The sequence below is a fragment of the Lipophrys pholis genome (assembly GCF_963383615.2).
Source record: "Lipophrys pholis genome assembly, chromosome: 22".
Lineage (NCBI taxonomy): Eukaryota > Metazoa > Chordata > Actinopteri > Blenniiformes > Blenniidae > Lipophrys > Lipophrys pholis.
Window position 1 is genome coordinate 3,590,579 of NC_137644.1, and position 11,643 is coordinate 3,602,221.

The 11,643-nt window shown below is 41.5% G+C and overlaps 1 protein-coding gene across 1 annotated transcript; it reads left to right on the plus strand.

Annotated features, from left to right (window-relative positions):
- Positions 1-322: 322 nt before the first annotated feature.
- Positions 323-11,336, plus strand: tmbim4 (transmembrane BAX inhibitor motif containing 4). The gene is made up of 8 exons (XM_080492399.1): positions 323-563; positions 4,037-4,159; positions 6,022-6,130; positions 7,153-7,258; positions 7,350-7,383; positions 7,453-7,570; positions 9,034-9,079; positions 9,345-11,336. The coding sequence occupies exons 2-8, from the start codon at positions 4,069-4,071 to the stop codon at positions 9,549-9,551; spliced, it is 711 nt and encodes a 236-aa protein (XP_080348525.1). The 5' UTR covers positions 323-563; positions 4,037-4,068; the 3' UTR covers positions 9,552-11,336.
- The last annotated feature ends 307 nt before the right edge of the window (positions 11,337-11,643 follow it).

The window sequence follows — 11,643 nt, forward strand, 5'->3', positions numbered from 1 at the left end:
TTTAAATGCATCATGAAGTCATTTTATTTACGCTAATAGTAGTTTAATGTGCTGACCCTGAATGCATCATGGAGTCATTTTATTTACGCTAATAGTAGTTTAATGTGCTGACCCTGAATGCATCATGGAGTCATTTTATTTAATGTTAAATTTCAATAATTCAAAACAATGAATAAACTTTACATCGGACCCTCTGTCACACTGACAAGATCACAGCTCTGTCTGCTCTCTGTCCTCACCTGACCTCATTACCTGGAGCTTGATCTCCTCATTACATTGACTCGAGCTCCATCTAGTGGCTGAACATAAGAACTGCTTATCTGGCCAGTTTATTTATTTATAGCGGCCATGATAAGGACGGTCTTTATTCCGAATAAGCAAAGGAAAGGAGGCTCGTTACTTCCTTTAGAGCCTCTTTTAGCCTAGGAACCACTGATGCATCCTTTCGCAAAGGAGACCAGCTCATGTTCCCCCACAATTCCTTGCAGCGACAACATTTAAAGGAACCCACACATCGGAGCGTTCGGGGAAACTCACGATGTCAGAAAAAGGGAGCAGATCATGTAAGTTACCAAAGCAATAATCTGCCTTGAACAACTTTAAATCGTATAAAACACAAATGCGCCTTTTGTAGTCCATTTTCAGAAACTTGTAGTTCTTTCCCCACCATGGCTGACGTCACTAACTTGCGCCGCCGTCGCATTATTATGATATTATTTGTAGCTATCTCCAGTATTATAATATTGTGTGTGTGTTTGGTAATGTAATGAAAACAGTGACACATCTCGACATTATATCTGTACATTTCTTTTTAACATGTTACTTTTTCTAAATAGATTGTTATTTTCACTCTCTTACTTGTCAAAATATATTTCAAACATATCAGCCACAAGTTATCCTGATATATTACAAACAAACCGGGATTCGTGGCCATTTGACACCATAATTGTCATAATATGACATCATAAAGCTTCATCAGTAAGGCCACAATATTTATCTTCAGTCTTGGAAACCACTCAGGTTATCAGGTTTCACCTGCTTGAGGTATGAGAAATAGACTGAATGTCACTTTCAACCATCACATGTCTTTACAGCATTAAGTGAATACTGGTAGCTGCTAATTATTGCTTGTTGTGTACAAGTAGTGCGGCCATTTAGATTTCAGAGATTTCATACACAGGGCAATTAATAATGACTTGGATGTATATAGTGCTTTTTTCGAGCTGACTCAAAGCGCATACAGAGACCATTATTCATTCACCACTGACCCACGATCGCCCCAATTGAAAGCCCTTTACACAGAACCCCCCCCAAAATCCAATATTATATAATCAATTACATAATCATATAGGTTATGTTGAGGAAATGTGGTTGATGCTCAAAAAACACTTGGAAAGTACTTGGAAGGGAAATGTAAAAGGAAGAGGGGCAAAAAAAAAAAAAAAAAAAAAAGGCACGTCATGAAAATCAGACGAAGCTCCACCAGACACCTTCGGTTTCTACACTCTCCTGAAGTTAAACCAGACACCTTCAGTCCCCCCTGAAGTTAAACCAGACACCTTCAGTCCCCCCTGAAGTTAAACCAGACACCTTCAGTCTCTCCTGAAGTTAAACCAGACACCTTCAGTCTCTCCTGAAGTTAAACCAGACACCTTCAGTCCCCCCTGAAGTTAAACCAGACACTTTCAGTCCCCCCTGAAGTTAAACCAGACACCTTCAGTCCCCCCTGAAGTTAAACCAGACACCTTCAGTTTCTACACTCTCCTGAAGTTAAACCAGACACCTTCAGTCCCCCCTGAAGTTAAACCAGACACCTTCAGTCCCTCCTGAAGTTAAACCAGACACTTTCAGTCCCCCCTGAAGTTAAACCAGACACCTTCAGTCCCCCCTGAAGTTAAACCAGACACCTTCAGTCCCTCCTGAAGTTAAACCAGACACTTTCAGTCCCCCCTGAAGTTAAACCAGACACCTTCAGTCCCCCCTGAAGTTAAACCAGACACCTTCAGTCCCCCCTGAAGTTAAACCAGACACCTTCAGTCCCTCCTGAAGTTAAACCAGACACTTTCAGTCCCCCCTGAAGTTAAACCAGACACCTTCAGTCCCCCCTGAAGTTAAACCAGACACCTTCAGTCCCTCCTGAAGTTAAACCAGACACCTTCAGTTTCTACACTCTCCTGAAGTTAAACCAGACACCTTCAGTCCCCCCTGAAGTTAAACCAGACACCTTCAGTCCCTCCTGAAGTTAAACCAGACACTTTCAGTCCCCCCTGAAGTTAAACCAGACACCTTCAGTCCCCCCTGAAGTTAAACCAGACACTTTCAGTCCCCCCTGAAGTTAAACCAGACACTTTCAGTCCCCCCTGAAGTTAAACCAGACACCTTCAGTCCCCCCTGAAGTTAAACCAGACACCTTCAGTCCCTCCTGAAGTTAAACCAAACACCTTCAGTGTCTCCTGAAGTTAAACCAGACACCTTCAGTTTCTACACTCTCCTGAAGTTAAACCAGACACCTTCAGTCCCTCCTGAAGTTAAACCAGACACCTTCAGTTTCTACACTCTCCTGAAGTTAAACCAGACACCTTCAGTCCCTCCTGAAGTTAAACCAAACACCTTCAGTCCCCCCTGAAGTTAAACCAGACACCTTCAGTCCCTCCTGAAGTTAAACCAGACACCTTCAGTTTCTACACTCTCCTGAAGTTAAACCAGACACCTTCAGTCCCTCCTGAAGTTAAACCAGACACCTTCAGTTTCTACACTCTCCTGAAGTTAAACCAAACACCTTCAGTCCCCCCTGAAGTTAAACCAGACACCTTCAGTCCCTCCTGAAGTTAAACCAGACACTTTCAGTCCCCCCTGAAGTTAAACCAGACACCTTCAGTCCCTCCTGAAGTTAAACCAGACACCTTCAGTTTCTACACTCTCCTGAAGTTAAACCAGACACCTTCAGTCCCTCCTGAAGTTAAACCAGACACCTTCAGTCCCTCCTGAAGTTAAACCAGACACCTTCAGTCCCTCCTGAAGTTAAACCAGACACTTTCAGTCCCCCCTGAAGTTAAACCAGACACCTTCAGTCCCCCCTGAAGTTAAACCAGACACCTTCAGTCCCTCCTGAAGTTAAACCAGACACCTTCAGTTTCTACACTCTCCTGAAGTTAAACCAGACACCTTCAGTCCCCCCTGAAGTTAAACCAGACACCTTCAGTCCCTCCTGAAGTTAAACCAGACACTTTCAGTCCCCCCTGAAGTTAAACCAGACACCTTCAGTCCCCCCTGAAGTTAAACCAGACACCTTCAGTCCCTCCTGAAGTTAAACCAGACACCTTCAGTTTCTACACTCTCCTGAAGTTAAACCAGACACATTCAGTCCCCCCTGAAGTTAAACCAGACACCTTCAGTCCCTCCTGAAGTTAAACCAAACACCTTCAGTCCCCCCTGAAGTTAAACCAGACACCTTCAGTCCCTCCTGAAGTTAAACCAGACACTTTCAGTCCCCCCTGAAGTTAAACCAGACACCTTCAGTCCCCCCTGAAGTTAAACCAGACACCTTCAGTCCCTCCTGAAGTTAAACCAAACACCTTCAGTGTCTCCTGAAGTTAAACCAGACACCTTCAGTTTCTACACTCTCCTGAAGTTAAACCAGACACCTTCAGTCCCTCCTGAAGTTAAACCAGACACCTTCAGTTTCTACACTCTCCTGAAGTTAAACCAGACACCTTCAGTCCCTCCTGAAGTTAAACCAGACACCTTCAGTCCCTCCTGAAGTTAAACCAGACAGGGCCCTGCCGCTTCGGGGCATAAAACTACTCGTTGCGTCACACATTAGCTTCCAACGAAGCTAAGACGCTAACTGTAAAAGCTAACGATAGCTAACACGTCATCACAGCCAATCATAATGTCAAACGTCATCAGAAGGCGCGAGTACAAGTCCCGCCCCGGACAGAACTGGTACCTCACAGGCGCATGCGCACGCCCCGCCCCGGACAGATTGTGTAGCCCTGACAGATCTGGTATTTACACCGGCGCTGCTCCTTTTCAGAAAAATAAACACCAAAACATCCGATCGGCACCATGAGCACCGAGAAGTACCCCAGGTCCTCGATTGAAGACGACTTTAACTATGGAACCAACGTGGCGACAGCCAGCATCCAGATCCGGATGGGTGAGTTCCAGAACCAGACGAGACGGTGTCGTGCCAAAAACAGCCCGGCTGCCAGAATCCGCACGGCCTGCGTTGTTGATCACGTCATCCTTCTGTTTTTATGGCATCCACACTGTCAATGCTCAATATAAGCGTCGCACGAAGTGAAGGATTTTCTCCTTAGTCAGTGTTTCGGTAGTTTGTTCTGCTGTGTGTGGAGATGAGACGATTGCAAAACGTAGCTTACAGTGCTTTCATGTTATCGTTGATACCCAGTATTTTCAAAATAAATCGGTCATCGTGAAAATTTTCACGGAGTTTGTTTATAACAAGAGTCAGACATGATATATATATATATATATATATATATGTGAGATCAGGTTTTTATTGACATTATTGCTTATGGCTATACATTGCATTTGACAATTATTATTGTATGATTGTACTACTACAGTATTATTGTTATTGCTATTCTTACAATTATTATATTGTCATATTATTATTTTATATTTACTGGTATTCTCATTGTACTATTATTATTGCTATATTATTAGATTATATTACCTTATTATAATTATCTGATGCTGTTTATTATTATTATAGTTTTTATTATTGTATTATATTTACTGGATTCTTATATTATTATTATAACCATTACTATGGCTGAGTATAGCCAGTAACATATTTGCCCACAGTAACAGTATTATCACAATACAGCGATTCTGCTCGTATATCGCTGGAAATTACATCCACGAGACATTACAATATCTGTCTCGCTGAAGAAATTCAGAATTTACTGACTGCACCCATTTCACAGGAATTATAAAACACTGTCAATCAATTTCACATGAAAGATAGCCCAGTAAAACACATGAACACATCTAAACAAAGTGTATACTGCACATTAACACACCTAAACAAAGTGTATACTGCACATTAACACACCTAAACAAAGTGTATACTGCACATTAACACACCTAAACAAAGTGTATACTGCACATAAATGCACACAAAGTGTGTACTGCACATTAACACACACTAAACAGTGTGTATACTGCACATTAACACACACTTAACAAACAAAGTGTGTACTGCACATTAACACACCTAAACAGTGTGTATACTGCACATTAACACACCTAAACAGTGTGTATACTGCACATTAACACACACTTAACAAACAAAGTGTATACTGCACATTAACACACCTAAACAGTGTGTATACTGCACGTTAACACACACTTAACAAACAAAGTGTATACTGCACATTAACACACACTTAACAAACAAAGTGTATACTGCACATTAACACACACTTAACAAACAAAGTGTATACTGCACATTAACACACACTTAACAAACAAAGTGTATACTGCACATTAACACACCTAAACAAAGTGTATACTGCACATTAACACACACTTAACAAACAAAGTGTATACTGCACATTAACACACCTAAACAAAGTGTATACTGCACATTAACACACACTTAACAAACAAAGTGTATACTGCACATTAACACACACTTAACAAACAAAGTGTATACTGCACATTAACACACACTTAACAAACAAAGTGTATACTGCACATTAACACACACAAACAAAGTGTGTACTGCACTGAACTGGGTCGCATTTCCCTGCAGTGTGAATGTGCCCTAAGAAGGACCAGCCAATAAGTTGGTTTTTTTGGTGTTTTTTTTTTGCATTTCACAAGGTTTTGCGAGAATGAACCCTCTCTGGCTGATTGTTGGTCTGTGGCGTCTTGCACATGCTCTTCATATGATGCTGATGGTTGTGGTGGTGTGATGTTTTTATGTTTGTTCACCACATGTGGACACGTCTCGGAGAGTTTCTCACTGCTGCGTCTCTTGCTGATCAGATTTCCTGAGGAAGGTGTACACCCTGCTCAGCCTGCAGATCATCCTAACCACCGCCACCTCTGCTCTCTTCATGTTCTCTCAAACCATCAAGGAATTTGTCCACAACAGGTGAGGATGGAACAACATTCAGACAGTCATGAAATGAGATGATCCCAGCTTTAAGAACAACCTTACACTGAATACTTTTCTTTCTCAACCAGTATTGCCGGTCAAAGGGTTTAGTCTTGACTACAATAAACTTTTATTTACTTAGAATTAGAGTTGATTGTTGGGATTGTACTTTATTCATCCCACAACAGGGAAATTCACATTGATACAGAAGCAGAGAGATAAAAGAAGCAAAAAAATTCAATAGAAAAGATGAACACTCAGCAAGTAAAATGTTTTAAAGCAGCAGGTATATGAAGATAATAACATAAAAATCAGTATGATAATGTTATTACAGGCTATATTTGTGTCACTATAAATTTCAATCAACTTGGTAAAATGTCGGTTTCGGCTGTGCAGTTAAATAAAATAAACTTTTCCAAAACATGTAAGCTGATCCAGTGTACTGTGCTATTAAAGTACTAAAACTGCAATCAGAAACCTGGTGCACAGCAAATGGATGGACGAGTCTCTTTCATTTGAGCTTTGATGTTTTGAAACAGTCCTGGCAACTGATCCTCCCTGCTGGCGGGTGCACTAGAGGACTTCCTGCTGCTACTCTAACTACTTTATTTTTTTTGTACAGTTCATTCTTTCATTATTTCCTGGTCATCGTGAGCTAAACTAAATATTCCATGAATGGACTTTGCTCCGTTCGAAAGCTGTCGCACATAATCAAAGAAGCCATGATATCCATCCCCGGAACCGCTCTGCCACAGGAGGACTAAACCCACCACCATCACCGCTGAAGGACTGGACCAGAACCACCACCAGACAACGGTTCCACCCGAACTTCTCCTCATTCAGATATATAGATCAGAACTTTGATCATATAGATCAAAGGCACCTCTCTGAGCTTTCGGTGATCCATCCACCTTGAGATTGCGAGTCTCATGCTCTACCAGCTGAGCTCGCTGGGGTCTGCTTCCATTGATCCCTCAGCAGCAAAATGTTTCCTGACTGTTCTGTGGTTTCCTCCTCAGTCCTGCGGTGGTTCTGGTCCTGGCCCTGCTCTCTCTGGCAGTTCTGCTGGCCCTGGCGGTGTACAGACACCAACATCCAGTCAACCTGTACCTACTGCTCACATTTGTAAGTTGCTTCTCTTTCCAGGTTGAAGTAATACTTGTAAGGCGTTACTACATTAGTATCTTGACTTCATGTTTTTGGTGTGTCCTTCCAGACTCTGCTGGAATCTGTTTCTGTGGCTACAACCTGTAAGTACTTCACTCAGAGTTTGTGTTCTGGGGCTGTTGGCAGACTATTCTAACCGTCTCTCTCCACAGTGACCTTCTATGAGTACTCCACAATCCTGCAGGCCTTGTTCCTCACCTTTACTGTGTTTGCTGGACTAACCGCCTACACCTTCCAGTCCAAGAGAGACTTCAGTAAAATGGGAGCAGGGTGAGTGTCAGAGATCAGAGGCCTATACTCCGAACCAGGTGTAACATACCCAGGATATCTGTCCGTTACCTGGTTAACTTACCCAGACATTCGAGATCCCGATAAGCGTTACTGCAAAGCGGATTATGAACTCAGTAGTTCAACCCAGGGTTTCCAACTTCAGGATCAGTGAAAATATGAAAGGGGCGGCGTCTGACCAATCACAAGCCCTGCAGAGCAGCTCGTGTAACGGAGGAGCAATTATTCTCAGAAAACACAAAGAATTCAAACACATCCACCAGGGTAAAAGCAGTAGTTCATGTGTGACTTCTTCAGATTAAACAATATTAATTCGTCAAACAAACAGGGACGGCACTCTGATCACTTAATTTCACTTTATAACGACACATACATTTTGGGCGCAGCTTCCCCGGTACTCTTCCTTTAGTTTATATTTTCAATTTAGTTACTTTGAGACTCAGCCCCTCGTTTTGAGGGAGTTTTGTGTTGGAATTCTAATTCCTTACCTTGTCGAGTAGTTGTACATTCCCTAAATTCATGTTTCAGCAGTTTTGTCAGGCGAGACCATTAAGCTCATTATTTCAGATCCACCCTCGTGGAGCTGAATAGACCTGGGAACAAGTCATGAACAAAAACATGCTTTAAAGCCTGAGTGACGAGCCTTTATTTTAATATGGTGAGAGGATTGCATCTCTCCGTAAAAACTCTTCCTCTCCTAAGGTGTTCTCCACTCACAGAGCACCAGTCAGGATCCTCTAAGGATGGGCGGGTCATTTTGCAGGAGATCTGATTGGTTAGGATGCGGAGCTTTTATGTTCTTTGATCTCTGCTCCAGAACATAACCTGCTCCAGAGCAGGACAGAGGTTCAGTATATTTGCCGGGGTGATTTATCCCGGTAAGAAGTGAACCAGCGTCAGAGTATGGAGAAACCCTGGGTTAATCCCTAAATTACCTCGATAAGAGAATATCCTGAGTCGTAGTATTGGCCCACAGATGTTTCTTTTGGGTTTGACCCTGTCAGATCAGGATCTGCTGACAGATGTGTTCTCACTATCTCAGCTTTAATTAACCACAATTTAAAAACTTAGTTTGATCTGTTCAGTACTATTTAATCTCCATTTAAAAGTGGTCGTTTAAAAGAAGAGATACTTAAATATGATCAATAGAAATACACATGTGCAAAAATGTGTGATCATGTTTTAATGCTGCTATAAACAGTTTAAACATGAGCATCCATGGTAGCCGGTAGCATCCAGCTCTCTTAACTTAGCTTTTTTTCACAAAGTGAAGGCGTGTGAAGCCTTAAGAAAACATTTTAATCTCATGTTAAGAGATTAAACTTTGGCCCTGCAGTAAGAATCGAGTTGTGAGTGTTAAACCCGGATAGGTCAGACAGATCACTGTTGTCGCTCGCGTTTCCTCGGGGGGAGAAATCTAAGCTCTGACCTGCTCTATCCCTCAGATTGTTTGCCCTCCTCTGGATCCTCATCGTTACAAGCTTCATGGGGGTAAGTGTAGAGGTGATAAAAAAAACATCAAATGTTTATTTCTCTTGGCCATTTTTTGGGGGGATTTGGTTGCATCATTAAAATAACATAATTTTTAATCCGTTATTATATTGTTGTTTTTTTTTCCGATCGGTGTGCTGTCCTATTATAACTGGAGATCAAGCTGGACTGTGTGTGACAGATTTACAAGATGAATGTTTTCTAATATTGAGACGTGAAAACGGCCCCAAAAAGCTCAGTGTCCCGCCTCCCGTTCTGTCCCCAGTTCTTCTTCCACTCAGACAGTGCCGATCTGCTGGTCGCCGGAGCCGGCGCTTTGGTCTTCTGTGGATTCATCATCTATGACACCCACCTGCTGATGAAGCAGCTCTCCCCCGAGGAACACATCCTGGCTTCCATCAACCTCTACCTGGACATCGTCAACCTCTTCCTGTACGTGCTGCGTATCCTCAACTCCATGAAAAAGCACTGAAAGCTGCAGAGTCGCAGCACATTGTGAGGACGATTCTGCTCCTGTGGGTGTTGGTCCCCAGAATCTTCCGCAAATTAAATTTTAAAAAGGGTTCAATCAAGAGAAAATACAGTACTTCGTGATCCTTTTCCACATTCCTCTAATGGCTTCTGTTGTGCTGCTGTCAATTAAGAACACATATGATTTAACTAATTTTTGCTTTTATGACAAGTTTACATGAATATAAGTGAAGTTTTAATTCTTCTGAAACAAAAACTCATCGAAAGCTCATCTAAGTAAATAAAATGTGAATATTTTCAGATTATACTCGTACTCATTTTGAACTGAAACAAGAGGAAAGTCAGGAGCTGTCTGTAGGATTAAGATCAAACTGAAATAACACCTTTGGCTCAGACGCTGTCGCTACACCTCAGTGAACTGCTGCTCAGTTTGAAGATGTTTTGAATGTAATACTTCCATAGCCCTGATCTGTTCAGCTTGGTTTTATTATGCTGGAGCAGTATGAATTATTTCTGAATAAATATTTTAAAATCTAAATTAAAGTTCATCCACTAAAGTATGTTTCACATGCGAACAGGTAAATGTCCTGGTGGAAGAGCAAAACTGGCTAAAATAGGTGAGAATGGTCTTAAACTAATGGTCAAAGTCCTTAATTAGGTGTAATTTAATTCAAGCTAGATTAAAGAGGTCAAATAAATCGTAGTAGTACGGCGTCACAAAGCGCCGATATGAGAGAGAAAAACGTGATAAATGTTATCAGTCTTTCTATTTAGTTTTTGAAATTCAGAACTCTAACAACTTTATCCACTATAAAAGGTTATTTTGAGAGTTAAACGTGTTTTTTTGATGAATTGATGAGCACAGAAAACTTTTTGATACTCGGCAGTACTCTCGGTGTTCAAATGTTTACTGCAATATGTGTGCTTGTATATAGTATGTTGATGGTGTACATGTAACTGTATATCTATACGATGGAAAGATTTATCTCCTGTTTCAAGATGATTGAGTGAAAAGACATCAGCATGCAGCTTTCACTGTGTTTCACCGGGTTGGGTGCGGAGGGAATCAGGTTCTGACATGTTGCCTTTGCTTTTAGTGCTCGTCATGATTGGTTCGAAATGGTCTGTAACTGCTGTGAAATAAAGATGATCATATTTTGCACAAGAACAAAAACTGTCCCTGCTGGAAACATCGAGAGGGTTTGAAGAGCTGCTCATCACAAACACAAAGTCAAACTGGTGTTGAGAAACTCTGCAAGTACACCTATTAATCTCATTTGATCCTGTTTAGACATAATCAGTTGTGAAAAGAATAAAACCCAGTGTTTTCAGTGCTTCTCAACTCGTTACATCATCAAGGAAAAAACTTAGTGTTTCCTTGATTCCATCAAATTCCTGCAATTTATAACGTGTAATTTCTGAATGCAAAATAAAGAAATATGTAATAGATTGTTTCCAAAACGCTTTAAAGAAAACGTGTCAAAAGTTAATTCCTTATTACCAGGAAGAACAAGACTTTTAAGGTTCAGGAATTTTAAAATCCTGTCGTGTGAATCGGGCATTAGGCTAAAACATGATGTAAAGGTAATCCCAATTTAAATTCATATAATAGTGACAGAACATCTTCTGATTCCAGCTCTTGGTGCTCATTGAAACTCTTACTCTAAAACATGATTTTGACAGTATTGCATGTACTGCTTAATATTACACTTTGTGTATCTACTGTGTTCCTTTTGTTTTGTTCTTCATTTTCCCAAAACTACCAAATAAATGCATGTCGAGAACATCTTTTAATGACGGTCTCAGAACCCTAAAGGCGGGCACACACTACAAGATAGTCGGGTTGATTTTCGTCCCGATTTTCGTCCCGATAATCGGGAGCAAAGGCCCGATTGTCGGATGTGTGTGATTTTCCTGTGGTGTGGGGAGTGTTAAGAACGATTTGTCGGGATGCGATCCGCTCGGAAGGGGAGCTCGGCGATAATGAACCTGTTCAATATTCGGGAGGATAAATCCTGTAGCGCTTGCAGGGGGTGTGACGTCACGTGTACCAGTATGAACGCCAACCAGGCAACACTGCTGCTGCAGCTGAA

Excerpts from the sequence above, each read along its gene's own strand:
- tmbim4 (XM_080492399.1), top strand. The coding sequence starts at position 4,069 with ATGAGCACCGAGAAGTACCCCAGGTCCTCGATTGAAGACGACTTTAAC. Across the intron at positions 4,160-6,021 it reads CAGCATCCAGATCCGGATGG|ATTTCCTGAGGAAGGTGTAC; the intron begins GTGAGTTCCAGA and ends CTTGCTGATCAG. Across the intron at positions 7,259-7,349 it reads TGTACCTACTGCTCACATTT|ACTCTGCTGGAATCTGTTTC; the intron begins GTAAGTTGCTTC and ends GTGTCCTTCCAG.